The sequence below is a fragment of the Camelus ferus genome, chromosome 29 (assembly GCF_009834535.1).
Source record: "Camelus ferus isolate YT-003-E chromosome 29, BCGSAC_Cfer_1.0, whole genome shotgun sequence".
Lineage (NCBI taxonomy): Eukaryota > Metazoa > Chordata > Mammalia > Artiodactyla > Camelidae > Camelus > Camelus ferus.
In genome coordinates this window covers 6,858,722-6,880,385 of record NC_045724.1, presented here as the reverse complement: position 1 = coordinate 6,880,385, position 21,664 = coordinate 6,858,722, and the positions used below count along the sequence as shown (strand labels likewise).

The 21,664-nt window shown below is 46.1% G+C and overlaps 1 protein-coding gene across 1 annotated transcript in view; it reads right to left on the bottom strand.

Moving 5' to 3' along the window:
• Nucleotides 1-21,664, bottom strand: part of PAG1 (phosphoprotein membrane anchor with glycosphingolipid microdomains 1) — a 74,902-nt gene that overhangs the window by 10,818 nt on the left and 42,420 nt on the right. The window contains 6 exon segments of the mRNA XM_006193926.3: nt 1,804-1,863; nt 5,846-6,391; nt 6,393-6,451; nt 8,996-9,092; nt 12,587-12,638; nt 14,311-14,520. Of these exon segments, the coding sequence (XP_006193988.1) occupies nt 1,804-1,863; nt 5,846-6,391; nt 6,393-6,451; nt 8,996-9,092; nt 12,587-12,638; nt 14,311-14,435 (939 nt within the window). The 5' untranslated portion in view covers nt 14,436-14,520.

Sequence of the window (21,664 nt, the reverse complement as noted above, 5' to 3'; positions counted from 1 at the left end):
TGAATACTTGTCTTTTATGACTATTATTTTTCTTCTGTATATAGGTTTCTCTTCAAGCTTCCTTGCTATTTAGCTTTGCGATTTTTTTCTTTCAAATCTTTCACCATTATTACTCAGTCTGTAAATTATTCTGTTTCCATAAATTACTCCCTTTCTGCCCATTTCTCTTCTTTTTATTATCAACCCTTTCTCTATCATTCTGTTAAACTGGGAGAGGAGTACTTAAAATTCAGGTCTCCGTTTCAGTCTGGACTGTCTAACATTGTAAGAATACACAAATAAACGATTTCCATATTTATTTTTCCTAACTCTTCTTCCTAAGATGAATATGTGGGCACCACACTTCTTTATTCTTCACTACACATTCATCAGTCTAACTAGGTCCCATTTTCAAAAGCCACAAACAAATGTGCGATAAGAAGACAAGGAATTTAGAATTGTGTAGTCTTGGTTTACTTTAAAGAATTAGTGTCCAGATCTCTTATATATTACTTTCTTGTTCCAAATGGGATGGCTCTGGTACAGTGAGAAATGCTGGCAAAGGGCCAAGAGGGGTAAGCCGCTGCAGGGCCTGGGAGGAGGGCACAGCCTGAGCCTTTGGGGGGATGGCCACATGGAGACAGAGAGGCTGGGGGTGCGTGGAAGTTAGTTTGGAGGTGGAAGTGAAGGCATTGGTTACTGACTGTATCCGAGGACAAAGAGGAAAATAGGGGTGTTAAGGATGACCCTGGGGTTTTGATCTGTGAAATGAGCTGGAGAGATGGCAGGTCCATCCCCGGAGCAGGAGACATGGAGGGGGCTGGGCAGCATCATGCTCCTTAAACTTCCAGTGTGTCTAGCTCTACATTTTATTTTATTTTTAAATTTATTAAAAACAATTAAAAAATGCTTGGGGTGGAGGTGGTTAGGTTTTTTAAGTTTACTTTTATTTTAACGGAGGCACTGGGGATCGAACCCAGGACCTCAGGCATGCTAAGCACGTGCTCTACCCCTGAGCTACACCCTCCCCCTAGCTCCGTATCTTAATACTCGGAGTCCTATTCAGGAGGTGACGTACCTGCCTATGTACACTGCTTTTGTACGCGTACAAAATTTACTATGCCAGGCATTACAGAAAGAGGCTATCTGTAGCTAGGGAAATTAAGGTGTTTAGCTCTCTCTGAGCTTAGCTTGACTTAGTAACATAAATACTGGCTTTTGTGATTTTAATGCTTCACTGAAGGTTTGACAGGTGAATCTTTCGCCCTGGTGTTTGGCAGACTACAACATTCTTTCTTGTTGGTTGGCTAGGCCCGATCCTCGTTCCAGCCTGGAATCGTGCTTCCTGAAGTCCCCTGCTCCCTGCCTCCCAAATTCCTAAGCCCTTCTCCCTCTGTCTCCCACACGGGTCAAAGTCCCTACACCCACCTGTTCCAGTTTCCTCTATTTTCCAACCCACTGTTGACTTCCGGACTGATGAAAGCGCCCACACTCACATTGCTCTCATCTCAATTCCTGTTTTCTCCCCTCCCCTTTCTATTTTTGTCTGCTCCTTCTTTCCCATGACTTTCCTTTACTTAGCTGACCTGTTCATCGTGTCCTGTTTCTGGTCTTACCATCTGCCGGCCGCTTTCTCTGAGCCGTTATAAAGCCAGCATCCTCAAACCCTGATCTCCAACCATATGTGTCAGAGCGTATTTTCGTGTTTTGTTTTGTTTTTTCAGACAAAGGGTAATATAATACGACAGTGCATTTACTCAAGGGGAAGCTCTATTCTTTATCATGGGAGCTTTCTGGTTATTTGAAAAAAGTAACAAAACTCACCTCTTCTTCTGTGAGAGTTGGGTCATCTTCCCGGGACTTGTATGACAACGCACTCAGTCTCTGTTAGAACAAACAAACCACGAGAAGGGAGTTTGAAGTCAATAATTCAACCATCCTTTTGCATATGCTTTGATGCATCTGTCTATAAAAATGATTTCAAATAATTTTTAGGGAAGAAATTATTTTCTACAAAAAAATAATGTAAAGTACCTGAGGAATAAACACATTAAAAAGTATGTTTTTGGATACCCAGTAGTATTACACTTAGAGAAATTTCTTCTAATTTTATATTTGAATCTGTAGGTACAGATAAAACAAATAATTGTGTAGACTACTTTTTCAATTCCCAATTGTCACTGATCATCAATGAAAGATTGATAAGAAAAAAAGCATGGTGTTTCCTTATCAAATGCCTGAATTTTACATTTCTACAGTTTGTAAGAGTCAGCTGGAGGAGTCCTAAGGCATCTGGAAACTTCACAGCTTGTGGAGAAGTCAACTCACATTTTGTGGCTTGCTCTCTGCCTCATTTCTCAATGATTTTGGCCCCTGGTTACTGATTCTCTCTCTAACATATCTCCTGCCTGAATTTTTGCTGATTTCAACAAACACACATCCTTCCAAACCCTGCCCTGGGGCCCCTTGACCTCCCTTCACTGATCGTGTCCTCCACCTGACCTCCCTGCTCACTCTCCCAGCTGCATCTCAGACTTTCTCTTTCCCTAAACCAATTCTTGCAACCAAGCCCCTTCAACTGGCACTCACTATTCAAGCTCACTCCTCCCACAACCCAATTCCAACAATCCTTCCAAACTGTGGAACTCCAACCACCATTGTCAACGTCTCTCTTCGCCCTGATGTCTGTCCTTTCTGCTCCCTCAAGCTCAAACCCCACAGTTGTCCATCATAGTCACGCTTTAAATTCTCAACTCCCTTCGTGGTCACTGGTGAACTCAACTCTCGAGCGAGTCCTTAACGCTGCTCTGCATCGTCCTACACTGCTGGTAACCTGGTCCCTGCTCTCCCAGCTGCCTCCTTCACATCTTCTCTCCCCCTAAACCTCCAACACCTCCTCATCCATCTTCATCCCTAGCTGAGCACCTTGAGAAAACTGAAGGGGTCAAAAGAAATGTCTATAAACTTCTACCGCCCCCCAGCCTCCAGTCTCTGTTCACATATTTTCCTTCCTCTCTGTTTACACAGACAAAATTTCTGTCTCCTCTTTAAGGTGATCCCTTCCTCCTGGGCACTAGATCCTGACCTCCCACACCCACTCATGAGTATAAGCTCCAGCAATCTCCCATTCTGTCTCTATCATCAGCTTTCCCCTCTCTGTGGAATCCTCTCCATCCACCTAAAAACATGCTATTTCTGATTCTAAAAACCAAACCAAACCAACCAACCCATTCTATCGGTTGCTTCATTCCTTTATAGGAAAACCTCTTAAGAGTTGTCTAAAAGCCACTCAAAACATTCTCCTCTTCCTATTTTCTCCCTAAACCCATCTCAGTTAAGTTTCTGCCTCCTTCACTTCCATGAAACCGGCTTTTGTACAGGACCCCGAGTCCACCCTATAACTGACCTCTCCTGACCCCTTCTGCAGGGGTCACTCCTTTCTCCCGGAACCTTCTTCCCTTGGCTTCTAGACACTGTACTTTCTTGTTTTCCTGTCTTATCTGGGTTTCTTCTGCTGGTTCCTTTTCTTTCCTGGACCTGTGTCCTTGGAGCTCTGTGAGGCCCCGTGCACACTCACTCATTTGGTGATCACATCCCACGTCAGCTTTGAAAGCAGATTTCTGCTGCTGACTTCCAAATGTCCAAACCCAGCCCGGGAATTTCCTCGTAAACCCGCTCATCCATCCAGCTGTTCTCTGATAGCCCTGTTTGGACATCCAGCATCTAACTGAAACCAAATATGTCCAGCCCCCAACACCCACGTTTTCTCCCAGATCCGCTCTCTGCCAACACTTCTCTCCACTTCGGTTAATGGCAATTCCATCCTTCCAGTGGCTCCGGCCAAACCTCGGACTCATCATCGTTTCTTCTTTCATCCACATCTGCTCCATCCACAAATCTCCTGGCTCTGGTTTGGTATCTCCCACAACTTCTGCTATGTCTTCCCTGATCCAAGCCATGTCATCTCTTGTCTGGTTTATTGCAATAGCTATCCAGTGGGTCTCCTTGCTTCCATTCTTTACAGATGAATTTCAACTCTATCAGAGGGATCCTTTCCAAATCTAGATTAAGTCATTCTTCTGCTCAAGGCTTTCTAGGGAGCCCATTTTATTCAGATTGTAAACTGAGGCCACGCAGGGTTGGGCCCCTTGGTGACCTTCCTCTGCACTCCTCCTGGCCCTGCTCTTCCCCTCTAGCCACACCCGCCCCCTCTTCTCCATGCTGTAGCCTCAGGGCCTTCACACTGGCCATTCCCTCTACTTCATTTGCTTTTCCCCCAAAATGTATGTAACTCACTCTCTCATTTTTAAAAATTTTTTTTCCTTTACCTTTTTGTTCAAATGCCCCTTCATAGCCAGGCATATCCTGACCACTCTATTCCCAATTCTCCTCTCACCCAACTTTTCCAATTCCCCTGATTCTGTTCTCATTTTTTCCTTTAAACGTTAAAGTCTTCTAAGACACCATATTCTTTACTTATGTACATATTTTTGTCTATCTCCTTACCAAAATGTAAGCTTCAGGGGAAGATTTTTTTGTTCATTTATACGTTTTGTCCACTAGTGTATTTCCAGTGTCCAGACTGCGTGGCTTACAGTAGATGCTCATTAAAATCTTTTTGCGAACGAATTCACGAGTAGTAAACATTTCAAGTTCTCCGAATCACTTACTGTTAGGATGGTTGACACGGAAACGATGGATCATTCATTCTCACATTACCACAGAAAGGTAATCTGGTTCCCAGATGGATACTTCCAGGTACTAACATGACCTTACTCAGCAGTGGTTAGACAATTGCCTCTCTTATCTTTCAAATGCTTGTTAAGTGAAAAAGCTTAAACTGCTTTAGGCAGCATAAACTTTACATTAGTTTTATGATCTTTGATTATACAAAGGGTACAAAATTAGATTGCGTTTATGCATTTTATGAATATGGTCATAAACACTGTTACCGGTGCCCTCAATGGCTGATTTCATGCCATGAGAAGGTGACATGCATTCAGAGAACACTACAAGGAATGCCTTCCTTGGTGTAGCCTACATAACTCTCACCACAGTTTGTCTTTTGATCATGAACTCCAGAGGTTTCTTAAGGTCACAATTGACTAGCTAGCCCCTGAGCGGCCTGTCCTTCCAAAACCTGGGAAGAGAACCTTGTCTTTTTCTGTGCAAAGACTGGAAATTAGATATTAGCTGCCCAAAGAAGATGGGGCCTGGTTTAAATCCCAAGGAAATGCTGACAAGTATAGATGTGAATTCCAAGCGACTGTGGCTCACACATCAGCTTATCAGACACACAGAGAGAAGGCTTGGGGAATGTTAGTACATTTGAGAGCTTGGTTGACTATCTGAACTTAAGAGGTACAGGTTATTGTTTAGAAATTGTCACAAAATAAAACCCCTTACTTGATTCCTATAAAAGTCTATACATCGTCAGACACACCCAGCGGCACCAGCGAGCTGGTCCCCTCTGCCTGTCCTGTGCTCTGATTTCTGGGATCCGGGGGAGGGGAGAGATCACCGCTGCCAGGGGCAACAAGTGGAAGAGGCTAAATGGATGGCAAAGGGTCTCATCTGTCTATCTCTTGGTCTTCAAAACGAAGAAAATAATACTTGGCCCTAATTAGACATGATGCAAAAACTGGAAAATATCCAAGGAAGGTGCCAAGAGAGAAATAATTTGAAAACGTGAGTTTTCAGTATTTTATTACTTGGGGGGGAAAGAGACAGTCAAACAGAGCTTTCACCACTCAACCAACGTGAGAGTGTGAGTGTGTACTCCTGAGAACAAGGTGCAAGTAAAGCCCCCGGTTTAGCGAGATGCCCAATCACGACAAAGGCGCTGAACCCACCGCGGGGAACCCACCTTGTTGGTTTCACTGGTCCCCTCGAGGGCACTTTCTTCTTCTCCCGTGCTCTCTGCCTTCTCCTGCAGGTTTTCATTCTCATCCAGAAGCTTCACGGGGACAGGGGGTGGGGCCTCCTCCTCCGGATCACAGGCATTTCCAAGAACGGCATCGGCGTTAACACTCTGTCGACACTTTTTGTTTCTGTCCACGGAGGCATATTCAGCAAAGTTTGTTTTGCCGTTGACCTGGGGTCCCGGAAGCTCTTTCAAAGCAGACGTCGACTTTGACCTGCTGCTGTGGCCTTGACCCGGGTGGGCAGCTGCTGCCATGTCCTTAATTTCTTTCACTGTCTCATACAAGCAGTCCTCCACCATGTTCTCCTGGGAGGAGCTGTCCTTGAGCACTTCGTACGGCCCTTCCATCCCCAGCCCCTGGTCCGCGTCCGCACATCTCTCATTGAGCATCGTGTCCACTGCACTCTCAGGAGGAATTCTGGGCAGTTCCCGGCTCTGATGACACTTCGGCTTCCCCGTGCTGTCCTGGGAGTCCAGTAGATCCGAAGCCTGAGGTCTGGACTTCCTCGTAATGTTGCATGCAGGTCATCGCACTGTCTTCTGAAAGAACTAAAGCAATGGAAGAATTAAAAGTGGAGAAAGATGATTCCTTACGTAATTGTTACAGGGAATCAGATAATGTCAAGTTACGTTAAATCAAGAGGCTTGTTTCTTATGTGACCTGAGGCTTCAAATTATAGATGTTTTGATTGTTAGTTGATATTCTTATTTCAACCACTGTTTAAACTAAAGCCATCCATTACATCTTTCCAATACAATATTTAGTAAATTGTCTTGGCTATAAATTTGGGTCACAGTTATACAATATTTGTTGTTACTTCTGGTGGGTCCCTTGTAGGCAGAGAGTCTAATGTGACCAGGAGATGAAGATAATGCTCTACGGGGCCAAACTGTCGGGGGCTGGGCCCCAAAAGTGGGGCACATGCTGGCCTCCTCCTGTTTGGCGGGAGTGTTTGGGAGCCATCCCCCTACACAGGTCCCTTCTGTTTGGCAGGCACGATAGAAACAATGGGACAAAAATGTGCCCAAAGCAGTATCCCAAAGGGACCACCTACCCTGCACTCTTTAAAGCAATTTTTTCCATCTCACTGCCCCCAGCCCCAACATTTCTACCTCAGATAAGAAAATCCAAATATGAATTGTTGGATTGCCAGAGAAGTATTACTGTGTGGTATCATTCCATCGTCCCTTCACCAAACGTTTTTTGAGTGCCTACTATGTGCCAGGGATGGTTGAAGTGCTGGGGATACATCCTTCCACAGAGTCCTGACCTTCTGGTGCTTACATGGTAGTGAGCCAGCTATTAAGTCACTGTGTCTCCTCTGTATGTTCCTTATGTATTATATACCCTTTATATATGTAAGTGTAAATGTATACTTAGAAATATATTTATACTGGTATATTCATATATATTTATTTTGTATACTTTATATACATACGTTCCTTATATATATTTAAATCAAAGCTATTTAGCTTTGTCTTCATTGTTACTTATTTATTAAAATTTGAGGGGGAGGCAATTAGGTTTATTTATTTATTTAAATGGAGGTAGTGGGGATTGAACCCAGGACCTTGTGCACACTAAGCATACACTTGATCACTGGGCTACACTCTCCCTGCCTTTTATATTATATACAGTCTATATATATATATATACACACACACACACACATATGTGTGTGTGTGTGTTTATAACTTATGGTTTTTAACCCACTTGTTTTTACTGGCTATACTGTGATCCTCTATGATCACAGAGTTCAGAACAAGGTCTAACGCATGGTAGGCACCACTATATTTTCACCTGAAAAACTAAATGAGTGAATGAGTGAACAAAGTATTCACCTCCTGTCCTGAAAAAAAAAAAAGGCTACTTCTCTTTGGAGGGATTAGAAATAGTGTCCCTGAGGAGGAACTGGGGATGATGATACTGGATGTCTGAACCTGGCTGGGGTTACCATCCCCATTCACTGCATTCTAAATACTTAATCACCACAAAGGGGCAAACTTTTGCCCTCCGGGCTTAGGTTTCTGCATCACGGTGGATAGAGAATGGACACCAGAGTGAAGGCTCCAGTGTCAGTCCTGACCGTCCCACAGTCTCCTTGTCCGTAGATGGGGGTAAATGGGACCATCTCCTACTTCAGCTGAGAGTGCTCTGTAAACTGGAGACTGGAAACGTGGTTGCAACCTTTGTCAGCGAAAGCATCCTGGCTGCAAACCAGGCTGTGTGCAGAGCGGTCCCGAGGGTGGCCCAGGACTCAGATCGCAGGTTCGAGTGACAGGTCCTCAGCGTGCTGACCGTAAGATCTTAGGCAAATTATTAACCTCTCCGTGCCAGGCATAATAACGGCCCCCAGTGGGCATCCACATCCTCATCCCTGGACTCTGTGAGTCCATTACCTGGCCAGGGAGGAATTAAGGAATTAAGGATACAGCTGATCTTGAGATGAGGAGAAGCCTGGGCCATCCAGGTGGGCTCAGTATAATTATGAGGGTCCTTACGGGGTGAGGGGGGCAGAAGAGTTGGAGAGAGAGCTGAAGATGGAGGGAAAGGCTGGGACCAAGGAATGTAGGCGGCCGGCTCTAGAAGCTGAAACAGGCAAGGAACTAGGTTTTTCCCTAGAGCCTCGGGAGAGAAATGCAGCCCTGCTGCTACTTTGATTTTAGTGCCGCGAGACCCAGTGCAGACTCCAGCCTCCAGAGCTGGCAGTTAATAACTGTGCTGTTCCAAGGCACTGCGTGTACGGTACTTTGTAACAGCAGAAATGTTTCGGTTGCCCCACTTGTCAGTTGTGGAGAATGATACCCCTATCTTACAGGGCAGCAATATTACTATTAGTAATAGTAATCCTATAGGGTCGTTGTTAGCACAAATGAGTTTGAACACATATAAATCTTAGAGCAAAGACACACAGAAGCCAATGGATAAATATTAGCTTTCCATCCAAACGAGATTATTTTTGCTAAAATTAGGAGTAATATGCAAAGTGAGCAAGAACACATGTACTAGCTTGTGAGCTACATTTTCTGAAATCCAGCCCTTTTGTAGGTGATGAGCCCTGCATGGAGAGCTGGAATTCTTGCAGAACTTACTGTCCCCGTTGGTGAGGGCCCCATTCTGTTCACTGCTGACAGGAGCGTCTGTGGCCAGACTGGTAACTGAACGGCTGAACACCTCCTTGTCGGAAGGCTGCAAAAAACACATACATCGAAAAACTCAAAGACCTCAAGGCAGAGGGCAATATATCCACAGCTTCTTTTAGAAATTAAAATAGCCACAACGAAGCCCAAATCCGCTACTTCGATTTAAATGAAGAGAAGTCAAATACTATTAGTTACTCAGTTGTACAAGTCACATTTCAAGTGCTCAACAGCTTCGCGTAGACTGTGGTCACCGTATTGGTGCAGCCACAGAACATGTCCATCTTGGTGGAAGGTTCTATTGGACAGGGCTGTCCTAGAATCCTGAAGGCACTGGGAATCTTCCAAGGCTGCCATCCGCAGAGCTTCCCATCTGGTGATCACAAATGGGTGATCACAAGTAGGTCGTGGGGTATCAGGCCCTTAGCTCCAGGTGAGGAGGGACCAGAAACCCCCGGGCTGGTCCAACTCGGCTCCAGCAGAGCGCGAATTCATCCTTTTCCCAGAGGTGCTGGAAATGGTACGCGCTCTCTCTCTCTTTTTTTTAATTGAAGTATAGTCAGTTACAATGTGTCAATTTCTGGTGTGCAGCACAATGTCTCAGTCATGCATATACAAACATATGTTCGTTTTCATATTCTTTTCCATTAAAGGTTATTGAATATAGTTCCCTGTTCTATACAGAAGAATTTTTTTTTAAAGATGTGTCATGCCAAGAAAAACACAGGAAAGCATCACCTCTGTCTTCTGAAGGAAAGAGACTAAAATCTTATCAAAGATAATGTCACTTGACTTCTGAGACTTTCATAAAAAGCCAAATCTCTGCTTCAAGGTTCACAGAACTATGCTAAAAAGTAGGTTTGCAAACCTTGTTACTCTCCCAGACAGTTTCAGGACCCGCAGAGGGAAGAATGGCATTGACTGTTTCCTGCTGGGCTAGTGCGGGCAGGTAGAAGACTCTGACTAATCGGAAAGTGAGTTGGTTGCTCACGTGTTTCTGGAAATACCCAACTGGGCCCAGGTAGCGGCTCAACCACTGTGGATCTGCTCTGCTCCCCCATCCTGCTCATGGAGCGCATGGCCTGGGGGGACCCAGGGGGCTACCCCCGGACCCTGCTCCAGGATTCCACGTGTAAAATTTTGATGTAAACAGCCCTGCAACCTTGGCTAGTTAGCTTCACGAATTCTCTGAGTCCTGAGTGGCAATCAAATAATAACAGAGAGCAAATAGCTCGTGCTGGGTCACGAGCCACTGCTTACTGGGAGTCAGTGGTTTCAATCCCATGCAGCCCTGATCGATGGATGGATCACGGGGTTACGTTGCCAGGAGCTGGAGCGGCAGGTGCTGATTCACAGAAAGGACGTCACACCTGGGCAGGACCAGCTGTGAGCGAGGAGAGCTCCTAGGTGGGGCCGTAAGACCACAGTCAACCCATCACAACCGAATTACGGCTCCAACCACCATTTCTTCTCTTAGCTTCTATGAGAAAATGCCTGCTGGAGCTCCGAGCTGAGACACCACCCCCCACCCCGCCTCTGGACTTTTTGGACTAGGATTTGAAGGCAGCTCCTCTGCGGCTGAGGAGTGAGTCTGGGATGTATCAGAGCTGGAATCAGGGGTGGGGAGGGCGGGCTGACTACAGGGGTTTCTGCAGCCTGGGGTGACACTGTGCAAGTTGTACACGATTGAGAAGCTAAGAGAGAGGCTCTTGAAGACAGCTGTGTGTGTGCGTGTGTGCTCCAGCATGCACTCCCTCTCACCCACTCATGAGAGAGGCCGGTGGGGAGTCACTAATGAAGGATACGGCACACGAAGGGTCAGTTTCCCTTTTATCCACCTGCCACTCTCCTTCTGTCTCACCCAGGGCTGCTGGTGGGACCGAAGGTCTAGAACAGCGGCTCTCAGACCTGAGCAACGTCAGGATCCCCTGGAGCACTGGCTTCCAGTCCCTGAGCCCCACCCCCAGGAGAACGCGCTCTTCTAGCAGACTCCAGGTGGAGCTGCCGCTGGTCCAGGCCATGCTTGACAGCTTGCTCATGAGAGCTGCTCACATGAGGACATGAGAAAGGGAAGAAGATGGAGGTGGAAGCCCCTCCCCCAGCACCCACCACTCCTGCCAACCGGCACCAAGGACAGTGGTGGAGGCGGGGCGGGGGTTGGGGGGGAAGCAACAGCCTTCTCTCCCGTCTACCTTCCAGATGCCCGAAGTGAGAAGTGGGGACACAGACCATCAGAGATGACAATGGGGGGTGAGAATGAGGGTAAAAGGGAGGGTGGTGCTGAGAAGCTCATAAAGCAGCGGGTGGCTGAGGCGTGTGCACACAGAGGTGAAAGGAAGGAACCCCTCCAGGGGCTCCCAGGAGAGGAGTCCTGATCACTTCCATTGCATGAGCCAGAGGAGCCCCTTATCCACAGGGCAGGGTGTGGGGACTGGAGCCACTCCTGGGTCAGCTCGGAACCTGGCTGCTGGCTGCATGTTTCACACCAGATCTCGCATGACATGCCTGACATCCATCCTTCCCTTTTGTGCCTTCTTCCCCGACCAGACCAGTTAATGCCTGATCTTGAGAAAGTATGTCTGGGACAGGAAGCATCTTTACCATTCTAGCCCTGCAAACATGAGGGTGGACCCATCCCCCAGCTGCTGGAATTGATCAGCCAGTTAAGGGCAGGAGCCTGAGTGGAGAAAACAAGGTGGATCTGAGAGGCCCACTGGGCTTGTCAAGACCCTGCAGGACACAGAAGGTTACAGGAAACCCAGCAAGGCCAGGCCACGTCTACGGTGTTTGTGGTCCCAGGCTCCGGTCAGCTTAGTGATCAGCTATTTGGGTTGAACTGTATCCTCCCCAAATTCCTATACTGAAGCCCTAACCCCCAATATCTTAGAAGTGACCTCATTTGGAAACAAGATCACTGCAGATGAAACTGATTTAAGATGAGGTCATCTCGAAGTCCTTAACAAAGAGGAGCTTGGACAGGGACAGACACATACAGGGAAGACAGCGTGGAGACTCACAGGGAAGGTGCACGGGACAGCAAAGGCAGAGAGCTCCCCACCAAGCATCACCAAGGACTGGCAGGCCACCGGGAGCCAGGGGAGGCCTGGCACACATTCGCCCTCGGAGCTCTCACAGGGAACCAGCCCTGCTGCCACCTTGATCTTGGGTTTCTAGTCTCTAGAACTGTGAGACGATGTATTTATTATTTAAGCCATCCAGTTTGTGGTCCTTTGTTAGGACAGCTCGAGCCAACTAAAACACCAGGCAGAGGCAGGACAGAGACCTCCTTGTGGTAGGCTGGAGCTACCTGAGGATGTTTCCATTTGCCCCATGATTGCATCGGTGTCAGAAACCCTCCCAATCACCGGCCTCTGGCCACGGTGAATATAAACCTGCAGAAAGAGGACACAGCCCACGGAGCCAGTTAACTCTGCTGAGTTCCCTCCCTCAGCTTCCTTCTGGTTGTGAGCTTGTAGGGACACGCTCAGATAAGTGGCCGATACTGTAAAGCACACACGTGCAGACGCGCGCTCGCGGGCTCACCACGTTCATCAGGGTCTCGTGGTCCCCACTGTGTGGTCTCGGTTTCTTTTCTCTGAAATGGAAAAGGAAACGCAGCTGTAACATGCAACGTGCCATCTAAAACCTAACACACACTCCCCTTTCCTCTCTGAATTTTTACCAACATTTAAGTCTCTCTTTTTAGAACCAAGTTTACTTTGCCAAGGAAGCAAAAGCAAGCAGTTTACTCTCTTCCTTCTCTGCAGGCGGCAGGGTCGGAGGGGGTCAAGTCCCAGCAAGGGGCTGGTCACCCCTCCTGGCCTCCCTTCCTCCAGAAGTAGAGCATACGAGTCAACAGCAAGAGACTGGGCCATTTCCCTAAGCAGGCACTGTTAATATCTAGACTACTAGAATGAGTTATGCTTTTTTTTAAAATTTAGGAAATCTGGACAATTCTGTTCATTTTTCTCAATTCCGTCTTTGCAAAGTCACACACTGCAATGGGACTGAGAAAATAAGGAAAATACAACTTTTGGCATGTTGGGACGGGTACGTGCTCTCAGGATGAGTCATATGTACTTCCAGTCTATGGAAAAGTCCATCAAGTAAAAATAGAATTTATTTTTACTCGGGACAGGCTAAAGAAAGCCATCAGTACTAGACGCCCTTTCCCATATATGCATAAGGCAACACTGACACCTAGTGGGAGAGTAAATAATTACAGAGGCAGGCCCTTCCAGGCCCAGGGGAGGGAACACTTCCCTGGCCTCTATTTCTTCAACTCCCTGGCCAGTCAGACTCTGTCCCGGCCCTGGAGGCAAGGGATTCAGAGACTGCTTGAGTTCAGAGGGCCGCATTTTCCCTTCTCGATAGAGACTTTAGGGTAGGAAGCCACATCCAGGCTTTTAAATGACACTTGTTGAGTCTCTTCCGAGGTTATTAAGAAGAGTTTGGAAGAGGGCTGGCTGGCTGTCAGCTGATCTGCGCGGGCTCCCAGCAACAGCTGACTCCCCAAGGAGCTGCATATGTTGTAACAATGTCTGAACATCCGGAAAATCACTCCTGCTTCTCTCCAAGCAAAGATCTCTTTTGTTGGGGGGTGGTGGGGTAACACATTTTACATGAAGGAAGCGGGGTAAAGGAGAGAGAGAGACAAAGAAGGAAGTATAATTCTTAAAAAAAGACAAGATCATTTCACACACAGAATGTCTCTTTTAGGAAAACAGATCTGTTTCTTAAGAAACTGCAGTTCTAGATTACAAATCTTTAATAAAATGACCCTCCTTCCCCAAAGCCACGGAGTAGCAAAAGTTTTCAGTAACTCTCAAGTGGCAGCAAAAAGTGTTTTTTTTTTTTTTTTAAATGGAGGTACTGGGGATTGAACCCTGGACCTCAGGCATGCTAAGCATGTGCTCTACCACTGAGCTATATCCTCCACCCCCCAAAATAGTCGCTTTAATGAATGTCATATTTAGATTTCCAAATGTCCACAGATGGAAACAATATAAATTTTGAAAAGATGTGCTCATCAGAGCAGCAAACATTTCCTTTGGGGGAGATTCATAGAAGGGCTCTTCCAGTTTGCTTCCCAGCATTTCACTGAACTAATAAAAAATGTCGCTGGGCCCCTTTGCAGCAGAGAAGTCAGTTAACCTCCAGAATGTCTCTGTGATGAGACGCCATTTATCATAGGCTTTATATACAAAGTCTTCCGGGTCCAGGGAACATGTTATTTTTAGGTTCTAGGAGACACAGGTCGCTCTCACCTGTCACAACTGGAACACAGAAAGACGAGGAAGATGATGAGGAAGAAGGCGGCGACAGCGGCCAAACTTCCCCACAGGAGGATCTGCGTTGGTCCCCCGCTCAGCATGCTTCCCTCGGGTCCCATGATGGGGCGTGGAGCGGCGCAGGCTGATGGAGTCGGTGGTCAGTCCTTCCAAGGTGGCGACATAGGGGCACAGGGCTGCGTCCTCCTGCAGAGAGAACGACATATGTTTTGACAACTTCTCACCTGAAGTGCCGGGATCTGGTAGTGAGTTCATGGTGGGGGAGGGGTGGGGGTTGGCGGGGAGGAGGGTCTCGGCAGAGCAGGAAAGTGGGTGCGGAATGTACTGGACTCGATTTGAAACCCACCGTCGAGGCAAGTCCATCTAGGCAAGTCCCCTCCATTGTCCAGGCCTTTGTTTTCTCACCCCAAAATGCAAAGCAGGAGTGTGCAGTGCCTAGCACAGTGTTTGAGGCAACGGATGCCTTATTATTTTGGTATGTCTGGGAATAGATGTATTTATTTATTTTTATTTATTTATTTTATTGAAGTATGTTCGATTTACAATGTTGTGTTAATTTATGGTGCACGGATAGATTCTTCATGTCTCCAAATAAACTAAGAGCCTAAGTATCCCACAGCAAATAAACAGATGGCTTATCTGGATTCCTTTTTTTTTTTTTTTTTTTTTTTGCCAGAACAGTGTAAAGCATTTATTACAGCTTTCTCCAAAATGTAGTTTGCATCTTCCCCACCTTGTCTCCCCAACTTCCCACACCTGCTTCTCTTGGAAAAGGTTTAAGGTCCATACAGTGAATGAAATAGATTATCTTTCTATTCACCTTCATAAATAGGTACCTGTTCTGAGTCTGCAACTTTATTTTCAGGGCCAGCTTTCACTAAACCTCTGAGAACACTTTCAAAGGAATGGACGAAAGTCTGTGCTAAGAACGCCACCGCCAGCGACAAATAGACCTATTTATCAACAACTACAAATTGAGCAGCTGTCCTTGGGATATTTTAGTACCTGGCATGGGCCTGGGACCCAAATGCTTTCCTCATTTAATCGCTGCCACTAGCCTGTAAAAAAGGCACCACTAATCCTCATTTTTCCAGACAAGGGAGCTGAATGCAGAGAACCGCTAAGTTCCCCCAAGGTGCCACTGTGCTAAGTGGCGGTCTTGGCCCCTAGAGGGCGCTCCTCCTCACCGGGGGCTACGGACCCCCGCCACCCCCACCCCCGCCCAGTTCCAATGTGTCTAAATGAAAATGGCCAATGAGTTCCGTGAAATATTATGAGTTCTAGATTTTGAAAAATAGAGTCCTATGTCAAATCAATGATGATCTCCCTTCAGAGATGTCTTTTTAAAGAGCATTTGCTTTGCTCCATTCTAGAACATTCTAAGTTAAACGAAACAGCCTTTAAAGCCAAGTTTCATCAATAAAGTCAGCGAATGAATATTTTTGTCATGATAATGAATCAGAACTCAATTTTTTTTTTCTTGAAAAAGACCATTGATGTTTACATGTCCCTTTGTTTCCATGAAAGAGCTAGAATTCTGTCCAGCCATCACTGAGTATCCACATCGAGCCAGCACTTGGGTGGCTCAGTGGCTAACGAGTGCATTGTGGTTCAGCGAGACCAAATCTTCTCCAGGTGAAATGTGTCACATTTATTTGAATACTTAAAGGTAAAAAAGAGCGAAAAGCTGGAGAACAAGAAACTTTTATCTACAGCGATGCAGAGGGAATTCTAGAAGATGAAATCGATTGTTTTCTGTACGCCGTGAACCAACAGGAACACTTCCTAATGCTCTATACATACACAAGCGTACACTTCCTGGGTAATGCAGAACGTCTTTCTTCCTGCGTTGGTTATACATTATGCCTGGAAACACGACCTGCACACTGTAATGGATGGTCACATTGCTTGGGCGTGTTTGCTCCTGGGCAGCTATAACTGAACAAAAATCACTAGCACTTCTCCCATAATTTGTTGAAGCAATGAGTAATTCATTTTAAACTTACGCTACAAGTTGGCATCACAATGAGTTATCAAAATACATTCAAGCAAGCACATATATCGTGGGGACCTATGAATACACATGAAATAAATTTTTCTATCCAGGTCCAAGCATGACACAATTTACGAGGCACAAACAAAAAGTATCTGTTGTGTAGCTGCTTGTGCCTTCCTTTATTCACTCATTCATTCATACAATGATTTCATCCATGTCTATTTATAAAGGGCCAGGTTCTTAGAAAACAGTTTGCTGTGTGAATTATTCCAAAGCCACATATCCTTCCAGCAAGCTAGAGCAGCATCTCTCCCCTGTTTCGGTACACGTTTCTCTTCTCTCTTTCTCAACGGGGGAGGTGATAGAGTGTCATGAGATAAGTGGAGCCTCACCTAGCAGAGCAGTGTAAGGAGAAGGAAGATAAAAGCAGATTACCATCAGCTACTGAATAAAGGATGCGACTCAGAGGAAATGTGTCGAAATTCCTGGCTCACTCTCCTTCAATTAAACTTTGCAGAAAAGCTCTGGAAAGAAATACTTTTTACAGAAGTTCTCATCATGGGTGAAAATCTCACAATGAAAAGACTGATCATCACCTGGTACATGTTTCTGAGTCAGATACATGGTAATCCCTAAGGACAACGGCTCCCACCGGGCGGCTCCTACCGGGCAGCCTCCACCTCTCAGAAAACTCTAAGGGACCAGGAGCCACATAGGTCACAGCCGCGCGGGCAGCGCAGCAGGGGCGGCTGCCCTGGCAGGGGTCAGCGGTGGTGGCGGCGGGCACACACATGACCTTTGACACTCACAGCAGGCCTCCCGGTGGGATTATTCCCATTTTAGAGAAGGTCTGCACCACTGTTACTCTGGTCTCCTGGTCTCTTTTTTCCGCCTGGACTTCTGTTTCCGTAATTCTCTTGCGGAATTACGTGAAATTACTGGAAAATTTTCACATTTCTTCAGTGGTCATCCCTTTTTAAAATTTTGGTGGCTCATCTACTTGAGACATGACGGTCTTCTCCCAATGTGTTTAGATGGACTGCCCCTCCCCCGTGTGCGTAGATGGACCGCCCCTCCCTCCTGCGTATTGATGCACTGCCCCTCCCTCATGTGTATAAATGCACCTGGATGACTTCCGTGTTCCTCCTTGGTGAGGGAGAGAAGGGAAGCCCTTTGTGGATGGTCCAGAGCTTTCCAAGAAGTGGAATGGACTTTCTTCCCAAGGCTGGACCCTCATGCCCTGTTTTCCGGAGCTTAAATGCAGTGCTCAGGGTCCTCTGTGTAGTTTATCTTCAGCAGTGGGGGACTGGTGTCTGGAGGGGACTGGAGGCTGGAGGCTTCTCTCAGGATTAGTGGTAGAGGGAGACCACAAGGACCCAAGGCACAGGGTCTGGGAAGCAGGAAGTCATTCTGAAAAGGAAGGACCCCTGCAGCAAGGAGGGTTTTCCAGGCCACACACTGTGCGCCTCTACCAACCAGGGTCCCTGTGGAAAACATAAGCCAAGGCTTCAAAGCCCCTGATGCTGTTACTGGTCCAGGGGACCGGCTTATTTCCTGCTAGTTCCTATATCCAGTAAGACACTTTCTGAGCATCCAGAATCAGTCCACACCAGCAGAAATACACGAATGACTTGGGGTGATAGCTCAGGATTTTTTCATGGAGATATTTAAGCCTATTTCTCTCAGTCCTGTCCTTACCTGACTCAGTACAATTGCATTCAATTATAGAGTACTGTTTCTTCAAAGTTAAAAAAAAAATCCTGTTGTCAGACCACCTGTGTAAATATTGAGTTATTCAACATAGGGCAAAGAACGGCCATTCACTGGACCTCAGCTAACATTTATTACTGCACCTGAATGCCCCCACTAAGATGTGCTGCAAAAGATCATAATATTAATGAAATGGCAGATTTAGTTTAATTGTTCTACATTATTATTATTATTTTTTTTTGGCTTTGTTTTAGACCGGCTTCACCACTGGCTGCACTGACGTACAATCGTGATCAGAGGCTGTCATTTAATATATGATATTGCTTTACAAGAGGCTGTGGCATTTCCCCTGCCCCCCCCCCCCCCCAATTTTATATCATCTCAGACTCCTGTGGGAACTTGTCTTCTGGCCCTGAGAAAGGTCGGTGCCTGAGTTTATAGGACTTCTCTTGGGGGTTCTTTCAAAAGTTGGGCTGGATAACTATTTTGGACTAAAAGCGCCATAATCTCTCATACTTTTATATCCATTCATTTCGTGATTTGAATCAGTAAGTGATCAAATCTTAGAAAAATCGATGGTCTTTTAACTTCCAAAGCAGGTGCCACTTTTAACCACAAGGGGGCAGTACAATTCTATTCTCAACTCCTCCAGGAGAGACCGGTTATTCTTGCTGTTTGTGCCTATGCTGAGCATTTTAATTGTCTTCATCAGCCTGGACTATCAGCCACCCCCGTCAATTCCAACAAGAAAGAAAACAGAAACCGGATGACAGTAATGAAAGTTACAGCCCAAATACCAGCTATTTATTTCTGAAGCCAAACACATTTAACAAGTTAGGTAGGTGCTCTGACCACTGCAAATTCTGTAAATAATAATTTGACAGAGTTGGGACGGCCGGTGAGATTAGCCACAGAAGCAGACGCTTGGTTCCTTTGAAGCCAGTTGAGGTCAGTAATGACAGTCATTACCCTTTTACAGCTGTCCCAGCTGACTCATCATTGAGCCTGATGGAAGCCACCTTCACACATGACCCCTGACTGATGCTCAAATAAGGAGGTCAAGGACCCGTCCCCAGTGGGAACGCCTCCTTCCCGCTCATCACCAGGTGTGGGAACCATGCTGTAAAAGGACACTTTACAAGCCACGGATTAACCAAACACATTGAACGAGGGCCCAGGAGCCAAATTCTCTGCTGGGTTTCTGTCCTTGAGCAGCAAGTGGGCGGACACGTGGGCTACGGCTACGTGAACCTCTCAACAGAACCCTCCAGTCTCCCGAAAGCGTTTTAAGCTAAACCATTTACCTTCAGGTAGACTTGTCTCTTCAGTCTGAAGGGCTCTGTCATAAGACAAGCCAGCTACGCTGAACTCTGAGTGAGCGTTAACCGGGTCTGCTGGAAAGACGGAACCACCTCAGCAGACCTTTCCTGTCCGCCCTGGCCCTGCCAAAGTGCAAGGTTTTCTGCCAAGAGGGAGCAAAGATCTCCCCATGTCTTTCTTTCTCTGAGTCAGGGGGGTGGGCATGGGGGGTGGGGGAACACACCCAGAGAGCAGAGGGTGGTAAAGGACTCCAAGTTAATACTGTCCTCCTTATAGATTACAAAGTCATTTTATAACATCATTTTGGAGCAGAATCTTGACATTTCTTTCCACAGCAGCTTGAAGCACGAGAGGGAGGGACCTGGACAGCCCTGGCATCGCCAAACAGACCCCGCCGTCGGGGCTTGCGGCCGCTGCTGCGGAAAGGACCAGGCACTCCCCCTGACGGCGGGTCCACATCCTCGAGGCCATCTGTCGGCGTAGCCTGATTTCATCTTCTACGCTCCCCGCCTATTGGTCCGCACCGGAAATGGGAAATCTGACCCTTCGGTGGCGTTTGGCTGTCACTTGTCTTCAAAAATACACTAAACGTATATTCCAGAAGTAATAGAGTTTGCTGCTTAGCAAAACCCTCCCGCCATTTTGGCTTTTGCCTTGGGAAAAGCCCAAAGGCAAGTGGCTGGTGCGTAAGGAACGACTTCTAAGGTTGCTGTACCTCATATCCTGACCTGAAAACCAATTCCTAATGTTCATTTACAATTAAAAAAAAAATTACTTATTTTTGTTTGTTGGGGGGAGGTAACTAGGTGTATTTGTTTATTCATATTGCTTTTTTAATGGAGGTGCTGGGGATTGAACCCAGGACCCTGTGCGTGGTGGGCATGCGCTCTACGGCTGAGCTATCCTCTCTCCCTCAGTTTTAAAATTTTAAATGGTAAATCTCATGAGAGAACAGAACGGCAGAGGTGGCTGGGGGGGGAGGGGAGAGAGATGATGATTCTTACAGACTGGGTGAGGAACACAGGTAAATGTCTTCAATTTGCATAAGCAAGTCTTAATGGGATGTTTCACAAGTGTGCAGTTTGAGCTTAAGGCTTTATTTCTTCCCGTCTTCGACTGTTCGCTCATCCGATCTAAATTAAAAGTTCCCTGAGGGCAGGGATGCATCCATCTCATATCCCACCATATTCTCAGCATCTGCATGAGCTGGAAAATAGGACCCAGGCAAGGGATTTTTCCTGAATATGTGTTTCTGGGAAAGGAGGATGAGTAGATTCACAAGCTGCCTCTCAGGATGCAAGCTGAATGAATAATTTATAGGGTAAGGCAGGGAAGGGGAATAAAAGAGAGGAGCCCACCAAGCAAACAATTAAAAAATAAGCCGAGTATGTCTTAAGGCAAAACCTCAGCTCTGGAACGAACACAGCCACCTGCTTTCTTTGTACGTCACTGAAGCAGCTGAACGCCCCCCCACCCCCTTTTAACTGAAGTATAGTCGATTTACAATGTTGTCTTAGTTTCTGGCATAGAGCAGAGTGATTCAAATTTTTAAATATATATATATTCTTTTTCATATTCTTTCTCCTCATAGGCTTTGACAAGATACCGAATATGGTTTCCTATGCTATTCAGTAGGACCCAGTTGTTCATCTATTTTATATATAGTAGTTAGTATCTGCAAATCCTGAACTCCCAATTTATCTGTCCCTACCCCCATCCCCCTGTAACCGTAAGTTTGTTTTCTATGTCTGTGAGTCTGTCTCTGTTTTGTAAGTAAGTTCATTTGCGTCATTTTTTTTAAAGATTCCACATATAAGTGTTATCAAATGATGTCTATCTTTCTCTGTTGACTTAACTTCACTTAGTATGACAATCTCTCAGTCCATCCATGTTGCTGCAAATGGCATTATTTCTTTTTTATGGCTGAGTAGTATTCCATGGTATATATACACCACAACTTCTTTACCTGTCAATGGACATTTAGGTTGCTTCCATGTCTTGGCCATTGTAAATAGTGCTTCTATGAACACTGGGGTGCATGTATCTTTTCGAATTAAGAGTTTACTCTAGATCTATGCCCAGGTGTGGGATTGCTGGATCATATGTGCTTAATCTAATTTTAGTTTTTCAAGGAATATCCATTCTGTTTTCCATAATGGCTGCACCAAACTACATTCCTACCAACAGTGTTGAACATCTCTTGAGAAAAGTCCCAATTGGAACTTTCAGTTTCTCTGTCCAGGAATCCTCACTGCCCTGAGCAGGCCTCTCCACACTGGCCATCTCACTGTGTCCCCAAGCTGT